A 19,746-nucleotide genomic window follows, 5' to 3' on the forward strand; every position below is an offset into this window, starting at 1 on the left:
TATTTTCTATGAGATCCAACTTTCTGTCTTATTCTCCAGGAGAGACACTGGGTAATTATGATGATGAGCAGGTTACTCTTTTGCTGCCTCTTCTTGGGGTTGATGTGGTAGGACTCTGACTTCCTCCCAGGCAGTTGAGTCCTGGCAGAAATCTGATGACCTCTTTCTTGTCTTTTTCTTGTACAGATCAGAAGCAACAGACCTGGAAGGAGGAAGTGCATAACTTTTTGGTAGGTAATTGAGAACTCTTCAAAACTAATTCTTCCTTTTGGTGATATTCATGACCTGAACAGCCCATACTCCACTTTGTTATTCTAATTTGTGAACCAAATTATAATAGCCTAGGTGTATTTACCCCGAGGCTAGGATTAATGCAGAGAGAAGCTAATGGTATTCATAAATAACCAACTGTATTTGGTCCTCTGGATTTCCCTTGAAAACTGATTCTTGACGGCGATTACATTTCAGTAGAAGAGCTGCTTAGTAAAGCAATTTATTTATGGAATTATCTTGTTTGAGCCCCTTAGTGGTCAGGGACATACCAAACTGTCAAAGTACCATAGAACTATAATTATGTGAAGAATCTATTTTATAAGCAACTATGGGTTTAGATGCCCATATGTAAATTGAAAGTTCTAGAAATGAGGCGTTTACTAATATAAATTTACTAAGGACTATAATGAAATATTTATATTTAGTAATTATTATATCAATATAAAAGTAAAATAATCTTAAGATGTTCTCATCTTTAAAGTTCATCCCTAATGATCTAGGTAAGACTGGAGTTCTACAAATATATATCTAATTTTTCTCATTATTCCTTTAATTTCCTGTTTATAAAATGATTCAAAAAGAATGTCTTAGTTCCTCACTGGGACACCTATCACTTTTTTAGTTTAACTCTGCTTATACCTTGCCAGAGAATACAAGAGAAGCATTCTTTTCATAGCTATCTATCAAGAATACCTTCTTTTGTGACTCCATGGATATAATGAAATAGTAGTAATTTTTCAGAAAATATTAGTATATTAATTCAAGAGCTATTATTTTTCTATGAAGCGAAGAAACAATAGTAATAATAATCACTTTTCTCCCCAGTATGTACTTTCTACCACTTCCAATTACCTAGCAACTGCCTTTGAAACATTGTTACTCATGACCCATTAGTCACCATCATTTTTTTTTAATATCTTTATAGGAGTATAATTGCTTACGATGGTGTGTTAGTTTCTGCTTTATAACTAAGTGAATCAGCTATACATATACATATACCCCCATATCTCCTCCCTCTTGCATCTCCCTCCCACCCTCCCTATCCCACCCCTCTAGGTGGTCACAAAGCACTGAGCTGATCTCTCTGTGCTATGTGGCTGCTTCCCACTAGCTATCTGTTTTACATTTGGTAGTGTATATATGTCCATGCCACTCTCTCACTTCGTCCCAGCTTACCCTTCCCCTTCCCCATGGCCTCAAGTCCACTCTCTATGTCTGAGTCTTTATTCTTGTCCTGTCCCTAGGTTCATCAGAACCTTTTTTTTTTTTTTTTTAGATTCCATATATATGTGTGAGCATATGGTATTTGTTTTTCTCTTTCTGACTTACTTCGCTCTGTATAATGGACTCTAGGTCCATCCACCTCACTACAAAAACTCAATTTTGTTTCCTTTTATGGCTGAGTAATATTCTACTGTATATATGTGCCACATCTTCTTTATCCATTTATCTGTCCATGGACACTGTGGTTGCTTCCATGTCCTGGCTATTGTAAATAGAGCTGTAATGAACATTGTGGTACATGACTCTTTTTTTTTTTTTTTTTTGTGGTACACGGGCTGCTCACCATTGTGACCTCTCCCATTGTGGACCACAGGCTCTGGACGCGCAGGGTCAGTGGCCCTGGCTCACGGGCCTAGCTGCTCTGCGGCATGTGGGATCTTCCCGGACTGGAGCACGAACCCGTGTCCCCTGCATCGGCAGGCGGACTCTCAACCACTGTGCCACCAGGGAAGCCTGACTCTTTTTGAATTATGGTTTTCTCAAGGTATCTACCCAGTAGTGGGATTGCGGGGTCGTATGGTAGTTCGATTTTTAGTTTTTTAAGGAACCTGCTTATGGTTCTCCATAGTGGCTGTATCAATTTACATTCCCACAAACAAGGCAAGAGGGTTCCCTTTTCTCCATACCCTTTATAATATTTATTGTTTGTAGATGTTTTGATGAAGGCCATTTTGACTGGTGTGCGGTGATAACTCATTGTAGTTTTGGTTTGCATTTCTCTAATGATTAGTGATGTTGAGCATCCTTTCATGTGTTTGTTGGCAATCTGTATATCTTCTTTGGAGAAATGTCTGTTTAGGTCTTCTGCCCATTTTTTGATTTTTTTTTTTTTTTTTTTTTGATATTGAGCTGCATGGGCTGCTTGTAAACTTTGGAGATGAATCCTTTGTCAGTTGCTTCATTTGCAAATGTTTTCTCCCATTCTGAGGGTTGTCTTTTCGTCTTGTTACAGTTTCCCTTGCTGTGCAAAAGCTTTTAAGTTTCATTAGGTCCCATTTGTTTATTTTTGTTTTTATTTCCATTACTCTAGGAGGTGGGTCAAAAAGGATCTTGCTGTGATTTATGTCATAGAGTGTTCTGCCTATGTTTTCCTCTAAGAGTTTTATAGTGTCTGGCCTTACATTTAGGTCTTTAATCCATTTTTGGTTTATTTTTGTGTATGGTGTTAGGGAGTGTTCTAATTTCACTCTTTTACATGTAGCTGTCCAGTTTTCAAAGCACCACTTATTGAAGAGGCTATCTTTTCTCCATTGTATATTCTTGCCTCCTTTATCAAAAATAAGGTGACCATATGTGTGTGGGTTTATCTCTGGGCTGTCTATCCTGTTCCATTGATCTACATTTCTGTTTTTGTGCCAGTACCATACTGTCTTGATTACTGTACCTTTGTAGTATAGTCTGAAATCTAAGAGCCTGATTCCTCCAGCTCCGATTTTCTTTCTCAAGAAAGAAAATTTGTGTTTCCATACAAATTGAGCAATCTTTTGTTCTAATTCTGTGAAAAATGCCTTTGGTAGTTTGATAGGGATTGCATTGAATCTGTAGATTGCTTAGGGTAGTATAGTCGTTTTGACAATGTTGATTCTTCCAGTCCAAGAACGTGGTATATCTCTCCATCTGTTTGTATCATCTTTAATTCTTTTCATCAGTGTCTTATGGTTTTCTGCATACCGAAAACTTTTGTCTTTTGTCTCCTTAGGTAAGTTTATTCCTAGGTATTTTATTCTTTTTGTTGCAATGGTAAATGGGAGTGTTTCATTAATTTCTCTTTCAGATTTTTCATCATTACTGCATAGGAATGCAAGAGATTTCTGTGCATTAATTTTGTATCCTGCTACTTTACCAAATTCATTGATTAGCTCTAGTAGTTTTCTGGTAGCATCATTAGGATTCTCTATGTATAGTATCATGTCATCTGCAAACAGTGACAGCTTTACTTCTTTTCTGATTTGGATTCCTTTTATTTCTTTTACTTCTCTGATTGCTGTGGCTAAAACTTCCAAAACAATGTTGAGTAATAGTGGTGAGAGTCGGAAACCTTGTGTTTTCCTGATCTTAGTGGAAATGGTTTCAGTTTTTCACCATTGAGGATGATGTTGGCTGTGGGTTTGTCATATATGGCCTTTATTATGTTGAGAAAAGTTTGCTCTATGCCTACTTTCTGGAGGATTTTTTATCATAAATGGGTGTTGAATTTTGTTGAAAGCTTTTTCTGCATCTATTGAGATGATCATATGGTTTTTCTCCTTCAATTTGTTAATATGGTTTATCACATTGACTGATTTGCGTATATTGAAGAATCCTTGTGTTCCTGGGATAAACCCCCTTGATCATGGCGTATGACCCTTTTAATGTGCTTTTGGATTCTGTTTGCTAGTATTTTGTTGAGGACTTTTGCATCTATGTTCATCAGTGATATTAGCCTGTAGTTTTCTTTTTTTGTGACATCTTTGTCTGGTTTTGGTATCAGGGTGATGGTGGCCTCGTAGAATGAGTTTGGGAGTGTCCCTCCTCTGCTATATTTTGGAAGAGTTTGAGAAGGGTAAGTGTTAGCTCTTCTTTAAATGTTTGATAGAATTTGCCTGTGAAGCCATCTGGTCTCGGGCTTTTGTTTGCTGGAAGATTTTAAATCACAGTCTCAATTTCAGTGCTTGTGATTGGTCTGTTCATATTTTCTATTTCTTCCTGGTTCAGTCTTGGAAGGTTGTGCTTTTCTAAGAATTTGTCCATTTCTTCCAGGTTGTCCATTTTATTGGCACATAATTGATTGTAGTAATCTCTTATGATCCTTTGTATTTCTGCAGTGTCACTTATTACTTCTCCTTTTTCATTTCTAATTCTATTGATTTGAGTCTTCTCCGTTTTTTTCTTGATGAGTCTGGCTAATGATTTATCGATTTTGTTTATCTTCTCAGAGAACATGCTTTTAGTTTTATTGATCTTTGCTATCGTTTCTTTCATTTCTTTTTCATTTATTTCTGATCTGATCTTTATGATTTCTTTCCTTCTGCTAACTTTGGGGTTTCTTTGTTCTCCTTTCTCTAATTGCTTTAAGTGTAAGGTTAGGTTGTTTATTTGAGGTGTTTCTTGTTTCTTGAGGTAGGCTTGTATTGCTATAAACATCCTTCTTAGAACTGCTTTTACTGCATCACATAAGTTTTGGGTCATCGTGTTTTCATTGTCATTTGTTTCTAAGTATTTTCTGATTTCTTCAGTGATCTCTTGGCTATTTAGTAGTGTATTGTTTAGCCTCCATGTGTTTGTATTTTTTACAGATTTTTTTCCTGTAATTGATGTATAGTCTCATAGTGTTGTGGTCAGAAAAGATACTTGATACGATTTTAATTTTGTTAAATTTACCAAGGCTTGATTTGTGACCCAAGATATGATCTCTCCTGGAGAATGTTCCATGAGCCCTTGAGAAGAAAGTGTATTCTGTTGTTTTTTGAATGGAATGTCCTATAAATATCAATTAAAATTAAGTCCATCCTGTTTAATGTATCATTTAAAATGTGTGTTTCCTTATTTATTTTCATTTTGGATGATCTGTCTATTGGTGAAATTGGGATGTTAACATCCCCTACTATGAGTGTGTTACTGTCGATTTCCCTTTTTATGGCTGTTAGCATTTGCCTTATGTATTGAGGTGTCCTATATTGGGTGCATAAATATTTACCATTGTTATATCTTCTTCTTGGATTGATTCCTTGATCATTATGTAGTGTCCTTCTTTGTCTATTGTAATAGTCTTTATTTTAAAGTCTATTTTGTGTGTTATGAGAATTCCTACTCCAACACTCTTTTGATTTTCATTTGCATGGAATATCTTTTTCCATCCCCTCACTTTCAGTCTGCATGTGTCCCTAGGTCTGAAGTGGGTCTCTTGTAGACAGCATACATACGGGTCTTGTTTTTGTATCTATTCAGCCAGTCTATGTCTTTTGGTTGGAACATTTAATCCATTTACATTTAAAGTAGTTATCAATATGTATGCTCCTATTCCCATTTTCTTAATTGTTTTGGGTTTGTTATTGTGGGTCTTTTCCTTCTCTTGTGTTTCCTGCCTAGAGAAATTCCTTTAGCATTTATTGTAGAGCTGGTTTGGTGGTGCTGAATTCTCTTAGCTTTTGCTTTCTGTAAAGGTTTTAATTTCTCTGTCGAATCTGAATGAGATCCTTGCTGGGTAGATTAATCTTGGTTGTGCGTTTTTCCCTTTCATCACTTTAAATATGTCCTGCCACTCCCTGCTGGCTTGTAGAGTTTCTGCTGAAAGTTTCTTTCTCTTCTTTGTTCGCACAGCTCCTGGGATTCAGCTTTGGATTTGGCCCCATCTCTGCATGTAGGCCGCCTGGGGGCATCTGTTCCTCCTCCGACAGAATGGGGTTAAAAGAGCAGCTGATTAGGGGGCTCTGGCTCACTCAGGCCAGGGGGAGGGAGAAGCACCAAATGCGGGGTGAACCTGTGGCAGCAGAGGCCAGTGTGATGTTGCACCAACCTGAAGCGCACCGCGTGTTTCCTGGGGAAATTTTCCCTGGATCCCGGGCCCCTGGCAGTGGCAGGCTGCACAATCTCCCGGGAGGGAGGTGTGGATAGTGACCCGTGCTCGTACACAGGCTTCTTGGCGGCTGCAGCAGCAGCCTTAGCATCTCATGCCCGTCTCTGCTGTCCACGCAGATAGCCGCGGCTCACGTCCGTCTCTGAAGCTCGTTTAGGCGGTGCTCTGTATCCCCTCTCCTTGCGCATCCCGAAGCAATGGTCTCTTGCCTCTTAGGCAGGTCCAGACTTTTTCCAGGACTCCCTCTCAGCTAGCTGTGGTGCACTGGCCCCCTTCAGGCTGTGTTCACACAACCAACCCCCGTCCTCTCCCTGGGATCTGACTTCTGAAGCTGGAACCTCAGCTCCTAGCCCCCAACCCACCCTGGCTGGTGAGCAGACAAGCTTCTCAGGCTGGTGAGTGCTGGTCGGCACTGATCCTCTGTGCAGGAATCTCTCTGCTTTGTTTTCTGCACTCCTATTGCTGTGTTCTCCTCTGTGGCTCCGATGCTTCCCCCACTGCCACCCCCCGTCTCTGCCAGTGAAGGGGTTTCCTAGTGTGTGGAAACTTTTCCTTCTTCACAGTTCCCTCCCTGAGGTGCAGGTCTGGTCCCTATTCTTTTTTTTTTTTTTTTTTTTTTTGCGGTACACGGGCCTCTCCCATTGCGGAGCACAGGCTCCGGACGCGCAGGCTCAGCGGCCATGACTCATGGGCCCAGCTGCTCCACGACATGTGGGATCTTCCCGGACCGGGGCACAAACCCGTGTCCCCTGCATCGGCAGGCAGACTCTCAACCACTGCGCCACCAGGGAAGCCCATGGCCCCTATTCTTATGTTTCTGTTTTTTCTTTTGCCCTACCCAGGTACGTGGGGAGTTTCTTGCATTTCGGGAAGTCTGAGGTCTTCTGCCAGCGTTCAGTAGGTGTTCTGTAGGAGTTGTTCCACGTGTAGATGTATTTCTGATGTATTTGTTGGGAGGAAGGTGATCTCCACGTCTTACTCCTCCGCCATCTTTCAGGTCTCTCCCTGAGAAGATATTTTAATCTCATGATGGATTGTGTGTCTGACTGGATATTGAATTTTATGTAGAAAATTTATTTTCGTTTAGAACTTTCAAGGCATTGCTCCAACATCTTTGACATTCCATGTTGCATATGAGAAATCTGATGTCATTCTTATTCTTGTTTCTTTGTAGATAAATACCTTTTTATCCTCTCTGCATACCTTCAGAATTCTGAAATTTCACAAGACATATTCAAGTGTACATCTTTTAAAATATGTCTGATTCAGCATTTTGTGGCATAGGAAGGTTATTATTTTCCCTCTCTCTCTGAGCTCTGATTCCCACTATTTTGGTTTCATTCTCTATTCTCTCCACCAGGTAACCAAGATGGCTACTGCTAACTCTGGGTTTGCATTGCACTCATGACTAAAATCCCAGAAAAAAGGACAAGTCTTTTTCCTAATTGTCTGGGCAGAATTTCCTGATTAGCCTGAGTAGGTTCATGTACTCCTTTCTGAATTGGTCATTGTGTCAAAGAGGATAAGTACTTTGATTCATCTATTTCTTATCCCCTCTACGGCTTCTACTCTGGCTCAAGACATTCTAACATCTTCTCGGGATGACTGTGGGAGCCTCTTAACTAGTTTCTCAATTTATATCCTGGCTCCCATCAGTTTTTTGGCTAGAGCCAGAGCTGTTAATGTGTTTGTCAGATCAAAACCCTACAAAGCTTGCCTGGAAAGATTCAAGGGAAGCTAGAGTCTTCAACCATTGCCTAAGAGACCACCAAGATCTAAGAGAGGATACAAGAGAGAGGAAGGATGCAGCTTATGGAAGGCCACACTGACAAATTTGTAGCACATCATATAGTTAATGAGATGCCTTTGAAGCGTTTTTAATTGACATGATCAGATCTTAGAAAGATTTATCTGGTAGCAGTATTAAAGATGAAATGGAGACATACAAACCAAGATAAGGGAGATCCACTAAAGTGGTCTAGGCCGAGTGATGATGGGCTGAACTACACTTTGGAGCAGTGAGAATGAAAGAGAGGTAGATTTATATCAGTGATGTTAATAAAGGAGAATCAGTTGCTCTTTGTTACTCTACATGACCTTAGTTCAGACCTGGCTCTCTCACCTACTAGCTGTATGACCTTAAATAATTTACATAATTCTCAATTCAAATCTCTCCTTGACTTTAAAATAAAAATAATATTAATTCCTAACTCAAAAAAAAAAGACCACCAAGACCAAGTCAGCTCTGCATGATCTGACTTCCCATGACCCCTCTGACCTCATCTGCTGCCACTCTCCTTCCGTTGCACCCACAGCCTCAGGCATGCTGGCCTCCTTGTTATGCCTCACACATGCCAGACACCTTCCCAGTCCCACTCTGGGGCCACTGTGTTGGCCGTTGCCCAAAGCTGGGCTGCTTCACCCTTGGATAGCCATGGGCTATTTCTTCACCTCTTTCAGGTCTTTACCCTAATATCGGCTATTTAGTAAGTCCATTTCTATCTACCCATTTAAAAATCACAACCCTCTATAATACTGTCCCCTATTTTATTTTTCCCCATTTATCTCAGTCTAATATACCATTTATTCTACTTACTTATCTTATTAATTATTTGTCTATCCCCATGAAATGTAGGCCCCATGAGGGCAGGAGGTTTTATCTATTGTGTTCAATATTGTATCTTCAGGCTATAAAACTGTCAGCCAATACATATCTGACGAATGAATGAATGATTGGCAAACCTAAGCCATATGCTTGCTCCTGTTTGGGGGAGTGTGGGACCATATGATTGACAGTGCCTCAAGGAGGGGAAGAGGCAATTCCTTGAAGTAAAAGGAGCTGGTCTGACAAAAATTAATAAATAACCAATAAAAGATTCTTCTAGTGAGCTTTGAGAAATGGGGGTCTGTATTAAAAGGGCCTAAGATTAATAGGTGGAAGAAAGCAGCAGATCTGAAACCTGACAGTAATTTTCCAATTTGTTTGATTCTGAATTTTGCATGTATACAGTAGTCTGATATGTTATAATTAGTTTTTAAATGTTAAGTAATTTTGCCTGGAAAAAATTATGGGGAAAATAATTTTCTCTGATTTTATGAATAATTTATTTCATTTTCAGTTAGATTTTTACTCCCACTGATCAATGTGTGAAAAAATGTTAGACTTTGGCAAAGAATATTTTATTTCTTTCAGGAGAGCAGGTTGCAAGATGGATAATTGGGTAATCTCTCTATATTAGATTTTTTCTTAACTATTTACCTGCATCCAAATGAAAGTTTTTGATGTTAACAGTTTCAGGCTGAATAATTGGCAGGTTAAGAGGTATAACTCAGAAGTTTTTATTTTGTATCTAGTTTTTCCTACTTTACCAGTCTTGCTGGAGTTCTACTTTGTTAATTTTTGTTCAAAGAATTAACTTTGTGTTTTATTAATCTTCTCTATATTTTTCTATTTTATTGATTTCTGCCTTTATTTTTACTATTTCTATCTTGGGTTTGTTATTTTGCTATTTTTCTCGTTTCATGTGTTAAGCTCTTATTTTTTTCAACCCTTCTTTTTTTGATAAATGCATTTAAAGTATAAATTTTCCTTTGAAAAATGCTTTAGCTGTGTTTCCTAAAACTTTTTTGATATGTAGTGTTTTCAATGGTGATAAATTTTAAATATTTCCCATTTGATTTCCTTAATTCTTTTTTAAAATTTAATTTTTATTTTATATTGGGGTATAGCTGATTTACAATGTTGTGTTAGTTTCAGGTGTACAGCAAAGTGGTTCAGTTATACATGTACATATATCTATTCTTTTTCAGATTCTTTTCCCACAGAGGTTATTATAAAATATCAAGTGGAGTTCCCTGTGCTATACACAAGTCCTTGTTGATTATCTATACAATTTTTTTAGTAGTGCAAGATTTAGTTTCCAGACATGTAGACTATTTAAAGCTATGTTTTCATTATTAATTTCTATAATTAATGCATTACAGCCAGTGAACATAATCTGTGTTAAACTGGTTCTGTGAAATTTATCAAGACTTCCTTTGTAATACAGTACTTTTGTCAATTTTTGACAATATACCATGTGTGCTGAAAATGAGAGTTTATTCTGTTTCTCAAGTATAGAAAGTATAGAGTTCTGTGTGTCTAAATTTACTAATTTGTGTCATTTGGGTCATCTACATTTATGTTTATTTATTGTCTGCTTAAGCTATTGATATCTGAGAGATGTGTGCTATAATCTTCAACTGTAATTGTCAAGTTATCTATTTCTCTTTCCAGTTCTATGAGTTGTGGTTGCTTGAGGCAATATATTTATATGTCTATGAAGGTTATATTTTCTGATTTATTTTTTGTTATAAATATATATTTACTATGAATTTTATATTTTCAGATATTAAAATTGTCATCACAGCTTTCTTTTTGTTCATGTTTGCCTGTATATTTGTTTCCATCTTTTAAATTTTAACATTTCATATTCTTTTGTTTTCTGTTTTTCTTCTTTTAGATAACATACTGCTAAATCTTACTTTTTAAAATAAATTTTATTTTGAAATATAATGTATATTATATTAAATATAATATTCATAGATTGCACAAAACTAATTTGAATAGCTTGATGCTTTATCACAAAGCAAAAATTCTTGTAACTACTACTTGAGTCAAGAAATAGGATACTGTTGGGATACCCCAAATCACCTCTCGGCCTCTTCTAATAAATAATCCCTGCCTTCCCTTAAAGGTAACCACTCTCCTGCCATTTGTGATAATTACTGCCTTGCATTCCTGTATAATTTAATGACCCAGGTGTACTTTGCTAAACACTGAGGTCTAGTTTTGCCAGTTTTATTATTTTATATAAACAGAATTATACAGTGTATATTCTTTGGTGTCTGGTTTCTTTCTCTCAATATTATATGACTGTGAGATACGGAGTTTCCCCTTTTTTATTGCTAAGTAGTATTCCATTGTATGACTAATCCACAATTTATCCACTTTCCTGTTTCTAAACATTTGGATTATTTTTTTAACATTTTCTCTATTATTAATAAAGCTTCTAGAAACATTATTATACATGTTTTCAGTGTACATGTGCGTGCATATCTGATGCATGTACACTTAAGAGTAAAATTTATGGGTCATAGGCTATGCATGTGGTCAGCTTTTGCCAAACAGTTTTCCAAAACAGTTGTCCTAATTTACGCTCTCTACAGCAGTGTTTGAGTGTTTTCTTTGGCTCTACAATGTACTTGTTATTGTCAGTCTTCTAAAATTTCATGATTTTGGCCAGTGTTTAATGATGTTTCTTTACAGTTTTACCTTGTATTTCATTGAATGGTAATGAGGTTAAGCACCTTTTCATACATATATTGGCTAACTGATATCCTCATTTGTGAAACGGCTCTTAAGTCTTTTCTCATTTTTCTCTTGGGTTTTTCTGTCTGTTTCTGACTGATCTATAGAAATTCTTTATGCATTCTGGTATATAGCCTTGTATAGGTTATATGTACTGCACATATCTTTTCTCATTCATTTACTTGCTTTTATAATCCCTACTGTTGTCTTTTGGTAAACGGAAATTCTTAATTTTAGTGGGTTCCAACTTACCAAGTTTTTCCTTTATGATTAGAACCAATGGGGAAATGACAGTATTTTCAATAAATGAAACTGAGACAATTGGTTATTAATTTTAAAAATGAAAATTAACCCTTATTTGAAACCAGAATCAAAGATCAATTGCAAGTAGATTATAGATCTAAAATGAAAGGCAAAACAACAGAAGTTCTAGAAGAAAAGGTAAGATAATATCCTTTCGGCCATAGGATAATAAAATTAACAACAAAGAAAAAGCACTAACCATAGTCATCTTTGCAATCTTGTTTTAAAAATTTACTTATTATTTTATTTTTTGGCTGCGTTGGGTCTTCGTTGCTGTGTGCAGGCTTTCTCTAGTTGTGGCGAGTGGGGGCTACTCTGTTGTGGTGCGTGGGCTCCTCTCTTGTTGTGGAGCATGGGCTCTAGGAGTGTTGGCTTCAGTAGTTGTGACACACGGGCTCAGTAGTTGTGGTTTGTGGGCTCTAGAGCTCAGGCTCAGTAGTTGTGGCGCACGGGCTTAGTTGCTCCACGGCCTGTGGGATCTTCCCGGACCAGGGCTTGAACCCGTGTCCCCTGCATTGACAGGCAGATTCCTAACCACTGCGCCACCAGGGAAGCTCCATCTTTGCAATCTTGAGTCCTCTAATTAATGAATATGACATATCCTTCCATTTGTTTATATCTTCTTTAATTTCTTTCAATAATATTTTATAGATTTCTTCATAGAAGTATTACATGTCTTTTGTTAGAGTCATTCTAATGTATTTGGAATTTAATGATGTTGTTATATTTATATCTTCTTATAAATTTTATTTTCATGCTATCTGTTGCTGGCATGTAGAAAAGTTATTGATTTTTACATATTGGGCAGGTATCTAGCAACCCTTCTATATCCACTTTTTAGTTTAAATAATTCACATGTAGATTATTTTTCATATGTAAAATCATATCATCTGAAAATATTGACAATCTTAATTTCTTATTTTTAAATTATTGTAATGCTTACTAATTTTTAATGAGCTCTTCTGATACAGTGTTCAGCATCTTTGGTTTATTCCTAATATCCAAGAAAAGGTTTCAACATATTACCATCAAATATGTGATAGAAGAAAGAAGGACCACCTTACTTACTGAAAATGGTAGTGAGGACCTCTTTGTTTCACCCAGGACAGAATTTGAGAAGAGCTTGGCTTGGCAGTTCTTCTCTGATTCATGTGGTTTTAGCGGGAGTGGTTGGGACAGAAGGATCCGCTTCCAAGATCACTTTTTTTTTTTTTTGCGGTACGCGGGCCTCTCACCGCCGCGGCCTCTCCCGTTGTGGAGCACAGGCTCCGGACACGCAGGCTCAGCGGCCATGGCTCACGGGCCCAGACGCTCCACGGCATGTGGGATCCTCCCAGCCCGGGCACGAACCCGTGTCCCCTGCATCGGCAGGCGGACTCTCAACCACTGCGCCACCAGGGAAGCCCCAAGATCGCTTTTTCATCCACACGTCTGTGTTCCTTAGGTCCTCCTTTTCCTAGCACTTTGTTCTGGGACTCTCCACGTGGCTTGGCTTTTCCTGGCCCAGCAGTCTTAGAGTGACTGGACTTTGTAAATGTAATCTGGCTTCCCTGAGAACAAGTGTTTCTCTTTCAGATTTAAAATTCTATGGGTTGGGGTCTGTGAGTTCATACCCATTGAAATTAAACTTATCTGTTTAATTAAAAAAACCTTTCTCCTCTAAACGTTTGACATAAGCCAAATTTCAGTAAAATGGTGTCAGGAAAAAAATAATTCCTTGTTTCCTTGTGATGACAGACTTTTGAGGTTAAAGTCATCTAGGGCAGTGGGAGGGTGGCAGGTGCAGATGTAAGCTGAATGTGAGAAGATGGGTATAAAACAGTGTGTAGGTGAGGTGTGGGTGAGAGAGTGCAAAATGAAGAGAGCAGGCAGGTCACAGGAAGCTGGCTGGAAAAAACGTCTTTGGCTTTACTTAATTGAAAGCAAGAATAAAACAACCCAAAGACAAATGGAAAATCTCATACACAAAGTCTATAAAGAGATGGAAACAAAAAAAATAAGCTCACGCGAGTTCAGAGAAAGGTGAACTCAAGTGGCTGGCCAATTACATTCTACTCTAATTTTTGTGTTATTTCTCAAGACTTTATGCAGTATGATAATCTAATTAAAAAACAGTAAAAAGCAAAAATTTCCTTTAGAAATAAACACAAAATAGTCTTTTTTAAAGCTTAGATTTCCAGCTTTATGATTCTAGTAGTTTTTAAAAATGCTCTATTGAAATCAAAAGCAGGAGTGAGAATGATCTTTCAGAATGATCTTGCAGTCTTTGGTCTCAAGCTAAACAGTGTACTTACATGTTTGTCCACTAGGTGTCTCTTTGCATACATGTTATGATTCCAGAGAAAGCTAATCTATTTCTGCAGGCAATAGTTTGCGTGGACTGTGTCAACAAATGTCTCAGTTTTGGGGTATTTAAGAATGGCTTTAATTTAACAGGTCTTCTTTAATAAATAGAGGCATCTTGGCTAGAGCTCTCATTCTTGCTTTAAAATAATTTTGGAGACATTAACCAGGAATTGTCAGCAGACACAGAATTCAGGTACTTGCATCAGGGTTGTTGGCAACCTGATACAGGTAGCCTGCCCATTTAGGATTGCTACCAGGAAGTTAGCCCTACATTATTTATAAATGAAGCCTTGGCAAGGGTGCTCACTTCCAAAACAAGCTGCATTTGGCTCTCCAATGTCTCTCTTTCCAGAAACTATATTCCTTGTGGATCAGATCCTTCAAAATTACCTAGTGGCGGCTGATCTGTGGTCCCATATGTAGCACTTTGAGTAAAAGATGTCAACTGTGGTGAGTCACATAAGGCTTCTCTGAATTGTTCAAATTTGGCAAATTGTTTACCTTCTCTAACTTGTCCTAAAATACAGGCAGGGTCAATATGAATCAACAGATATGTATTAGGTGCCTACTGTATGCCTGGCCTGCAGTGTCTACGAGAATTCTGGGACTCAATTCATTCTCTAAGAATGTGATGAGACTTACTGTTTGTGGAAAGATTAAGCATGCTTCTAAGGAGAAGTTGAAAAGGCAACATTATTATAAGAGGCAACACTGTTAATGTCCAAAGGACCCTGAGCTTGGGGTCTGAAGGCTTGAATTCTGACTTTATGACTTGCTAGCTGTGTAGAGTAGTTAGTCTATCTGCTCTGTATGTCAGTTTCTTTACTTGTAAAAGTATAGGTAATATTACTTTACAGAGTTGGGACTTCCCTGGCAGCCCAGTGGTTAAGACTCCATGCTTCCAATGCAGGGGGTGAGGGTTCACTCCCTGGTTGGGGAACTAAGATCCCACATGCCTCACGGTGTGGCCAAAAAAAAAAACAGAAAAAAATTACAGAGTTGATGTGAAGACTGCAAATAATTTGCTCTACTTCTACCGAGTATCATTGTAAGAGCTTCCAGGAGAAGTCTCCCTGTTCTTGGTAAAGGCAGCCTTTCCTCTTATGATGCACAGCAGGTTAGTTCCTCACGGTCACTACTTCTCCTGTCGGACAGGGCCTTGGGCACTCATTTTGCAAAATCATGAGGCCCATCAAAGTGATATTTCCCAAGAAAGAGCTAGCCAGACAAAAGGGGAAGTTTTGCTCCAACTGCAGAGCAATGGGCGCAAGCAACAGGCAGCTGTGTAATAGTTCTTTTTCTGGCTTCCTTCTAGCCTGCAATGGTCCTGTAGCAGAGGCCACTGCTGCACGGGGTACACCTATTCCTTTGAGTGAAAAGAGGGTTCAGTGGAGGGTTGTTTGGCAAAGCTGAGTTAAAGTGAAGGGCTGCCTCGGAGCAGTGTGAACACAGTCTGGAGTTCACAGGCAGAAACATATACTCTCTTCCAGAAAGCAAAAATATGAATATAACTCGTGTGGAGAAATTTAGGGCTGCAAATGGCCGAAAGGTAAGGGTGATCATTTGCCATTCTTGTCCGGTCCATCTTAGTGCATCGTATCTGCTCTCACCCCACACAGGCTGGAGTGAAGTGAATTTATGAATCAGGTGTTGTTACTCAGGGGCTGCCATTGTAGACAACCAGGGTGTGCTTATGGGACAGACTGTTGTTGCCCTAATAACTGATGCTTTGCCTGTGGGCTACCAGTGCTGCCTGTGGTCTCATCACAGGCCTGGTGGCCCTGTCCCTACTTGATGGAGCATCCGGTGAAGAGGTTCCTTGGGTTTCCACCCCAAATCTTTTAAATCCAACCTAAGCACACAGCTAGTTTAGATCTTAGAATGGCTGCCTCCTAGAAGTGCCTTGGATCTGTCACTGGTCTAGGAGGCAGGTGCCTCGCATTGGTGCATGAAGCTGCTACTATGGCGTGTGTGTGTGTGTGTGTGTGTGTGTGTGTTGGGAGGTGTGAAAACATATTTTGCAGGACCCCTACCTTTATAAATAATTTGAAGAGCCAAAAGTCAGTGTGCTAGCCCAATTCTGGAGGGCTGGTGGGATCAATCACTTACTGGGCTGGTGCTGTGGAATTTAAGACAATTTCGGAAACAGAACCAACCCTACAAAGATGAGTTCTGGTGGTCTCTGGGCATCTGGTCGACCTCACTAGCTGGTGAAGGGAAAGCGCCTCGGTTGGGAGCAATGGGCACAGGGCGCACGTGGGCAGTGCCTGGCTACTGTCCAGAGGTGGATTGGCAGGGCCCTGCCCCCTTGCCAGAGCCCTAAGGGCATGCTGGGACACAGACCATAATCTGTGACTCTTTCGGGTTCTGGAGGCTGCACACGGGCATATACGCCTGCCGCAAGAGATGCGAGGGAGCTTCGTGCCTCCCTAGGGGGCAGGTCCAGCAGCCGTTTGGGTTTGGTGCAGGTTCTTCCAGGACGTAGAAGAGGCAGATTGTTGGTGATCGCTTACAGTTTGCCACCTGCTTGTTACTTTGGTAAAATGATCCTTTGGGACTAGAGATTGACATTGTTGGCTGAAAGAAGGGGTTTTCCCCCCCACCCCTTAGATTTGTGGATTTTTATGTCTAAACCTTGACTGTCAGGGCTGACAGCTTACGTGGGAATGCAGGAGAGTAAGGAAGAAGCCTGCCAATCTCCTCAGATGATGGATCACGGCATTTCAGTGGTGTTGAAAATAAAATAATTTTATTATAGTTTCTGTTTTAAAAAAGTCACAGCTCTTAAAACCATCTGTCAGATTATCCTCAAAGTTGAGAGACTGCAGAAAAGAAATGCAGTGAAATGAGTGGAAAAGTTAAAGATAAAAAAGAGAAAATAAATGACAGAGGAAGAATGAGACTTTTAAAGCGTGTAGGAGATGGATTGGAACAGAATGACAATAGAGCTAAAATTAAAAAGGAAAAAGTTTGAAATAATTTGGATAAATATTTCCATTTCATAAATTTCCTGGACAAAGTAACAACCCCAGGCCAGCCCACCCCATACACACATACTCACAGGAAGGTCATCTTGCATTTTGCTCCCTTCTCTCCTGCTCTACCTGAACAAGAGATTTCCTGCTAAGTAGCGAAGCTGATGGATTGTTTCATGTCCTCTGCTTTTATATCTGAGCAAAGATGAATTTCCTCTCCTGCTTCCTGTGGCATCACTGCGATGGACAATCACTTAACAGAAGATGCTTACAGACAGTTCTCATTGTTAGTTAAGTCTACACTTTGTTGTTACATGTTTTCCATGCTTTTCGATGATTGAGACTTCTGCCTCTATAATGACCTGCATCTTCTGGCTCCAAAGAGCTCTAGTTTTTGGATTAAGGATAATGCACATTGTTTGCCTCATGGATTGTCCATAAATCCATTCACTGTTCTGAGAATGTCTTGTCAAATGCTAACACTGTAATGTTAAAGGATAAGCATGTGAATTAATCTGTTGGTTTTTAAAATTTTTGTTCAGTTTTGTTGTTTTCCCTTAAGGCTCTATGAAAAAGAGAATAAACCAGGCTCATAGTTTCTTTCAATTGGAAAATTATCTCAAAATCACAATAAATTGTATTCTTTTAAAAAATCTTTAAAACAGTAGGCATGGTACTTGTTTTGCTGCATCATCCCAAAGAGTATAATGTTCACTGAGGAATAATCAAGACAGTTACTTTTGGATCAATTGAACCTATAACTGCCTTTAGTGAGTTTTTAAAAAAAAATACCAGTTATACTATCTACTGTCTGCTTTATCAACAGTGCCTTTGTTGCATATTGATATTCTTGGTTTATTTTCTGGTTTTAAAATGATACAGGACCAGAATCCATATTTCTGACTTACTGATTTACCAAACAGTTTCTAAAATAAATTGCTAGAATGAACTTTTGTTTGTGTAAAATGAGAGGGACTGATTCTTCACCAGTGTCTTAGTCATCTTGGGCCTCTATAACAAAATACTGTAAACTAGGTGGCTTATTAACAACAGAAGTTCATTTCTCACAGTTCTGGAGTCTGGAACTGGCATCATGGTGCCAGCACGGTCAGGTTCTGGTACGAGCCATCTTCTGGGTTGCAGAGTGCTAACTCTTCTTCTTGTATCCTCACATGGTGGAAAGAGTGAGCTGGCTCTCTGACCCCTTCTTAAAAGGGCACTAATCTCATTTATGAGGGCCCCTGCCATCATGACCTATTTACCTCCCCAAGGCCCCACCTCCAAATACTACCACACTGGGAATTAGATTTCAACATACGAATTTTTCAGGGACACAAACATTCAGTCCATAACAACCAGTATATATTAAGGAAAAAAATCTCTTCTTTGAAATTAGCTTTATTATGCATTTGGTAATGAAATGTGTTTCTACTTTTCAGTTACAGAGCTTATCAGAAATACATTTTATGTCATTGCACTAACTTAAAAAGTATTAATAACCTCAGTGTTTTGGCTAAGTCTCATGTTGTGGTGTGTTAAGGAATTGTTCTTTAAAGAAGGTAACTGTCTCAAATATGACTGAGAAAACTATTCCCTTAAACTCTGAAATACGGTACCAAAAATGTCTAGAGGAGAGTAGGTTAGGGAGTTTAATCCACCTCCAAGTGTGAACGCTATTTTATTTGATGAAAACTGCTATCACCCTGGCTCAGACCCTTCAGTTGTGTGCTAAGTCCATTAGGAAGAATAGTTTTCTATAACAAAGCTGTTTCTAGGTAATTGCTCCCATTCTATGTAATTGCTACCTCTTTTTGAGCATCCACGTGTTTCCCATATGAGATTTCACTTAATTCTCACAAAAACCCTATCAGCTGGTTACTATTATTTCTGTTTAAGAGATGAAGCTCTTACCATTTATAGAAGTTAAGTGATTTTCCTAAGTTTCCACATTTAGCAAGTGGCAGAGTGAAATCTGTTTGACCATAATCCATGTGTGTGCAGTAGTTTTAAAGCTTTTTTTTTTTTTGGTTGTGTACCCATAAAATAATATGGAAACCCTATGTGCTCCTTCACAGTTTAAATTGTCACTCAGAGTTTTTATCGTATGTTTAAATAGATGTGAAAGATGTAATTTCTGGCATATTATAAATTTTCATAGCAAAAAAGGTAAAATTTCTCTTTAAATATAACTTAGGCAATATAAACCGAAATCTGACATGTCTTGCTATTTTTTTAAAGTAATATTTGAAGTTTTAGATCTTACATAGCTCTTTTTTATTTTTTCCCCCAGAGCTCATTTTCTCATTCCAGTACTCCATAGATTTTTGTTCAATTATATAATATTTTTATGCTTGAAAATTTACTGATACTTATTAATAATAATTAATAAAATTATTAAAAATTGATAATTCTGTAATACATTTCAACTATATATATATATTTAAAATTAAATTAATTTAAAAAATTTCAGGTGACATAATTCTGTAAGCCATAAATGATTTCATTTGGAATGAGTTATTATAATTCTTATTGGTACATAACAAACAATATGAATGTTACACATTTTGACGGATAATGATAACTAAAAGAGATATTTTTTTTAAACATCTTTATTGGAGTATAATTGCTTTACAATGGTGTGTTAGTTTCTGCTTTATAAC

At 38.3% G+C, this 19,746-nt stretch overlaps 1 protein-coding gene across 1 annotated transcript in view; it reads left to right on the top strand.

Annotated features, from left to right (window-relative positions):
- Positions 1–19,746, top strand: part of IPCEF1 (interaction protein for cytohesin exchange factors 1) — a 136,206-nt gene that overhangs the window by 11,506 nt on the left and 104,954 nt on the right. Inside the window, exons 2-3 of the mRNA XM_065888613.1 lie at positions 187–230; positions 5,857–6,140. Of these exons, the coding sequence (XP_065744685.1) occupies positions 187–230; positions 5,857–6,140 (328 nt within the window). The remainder of the gene's footprint in view (positions 1–186; positions 231–5,856; positions 6,141–19,746) is intronic.

This window comes from Phocoena phocoena, chromosome 12 (genome assembly GCF_963924675.1).
Source record: "Phocoena phocoena chromosome 12, mPhoPho1.1, whole genome shotgun sequence".
Classification (NCBI taxonomy): domain Eukaryota; kingdom Metazoa; phylum Chordata; class Mammalia; order Artiodactyla; family Phocoenidae; genus Phocoena; species Phocoena phocoena.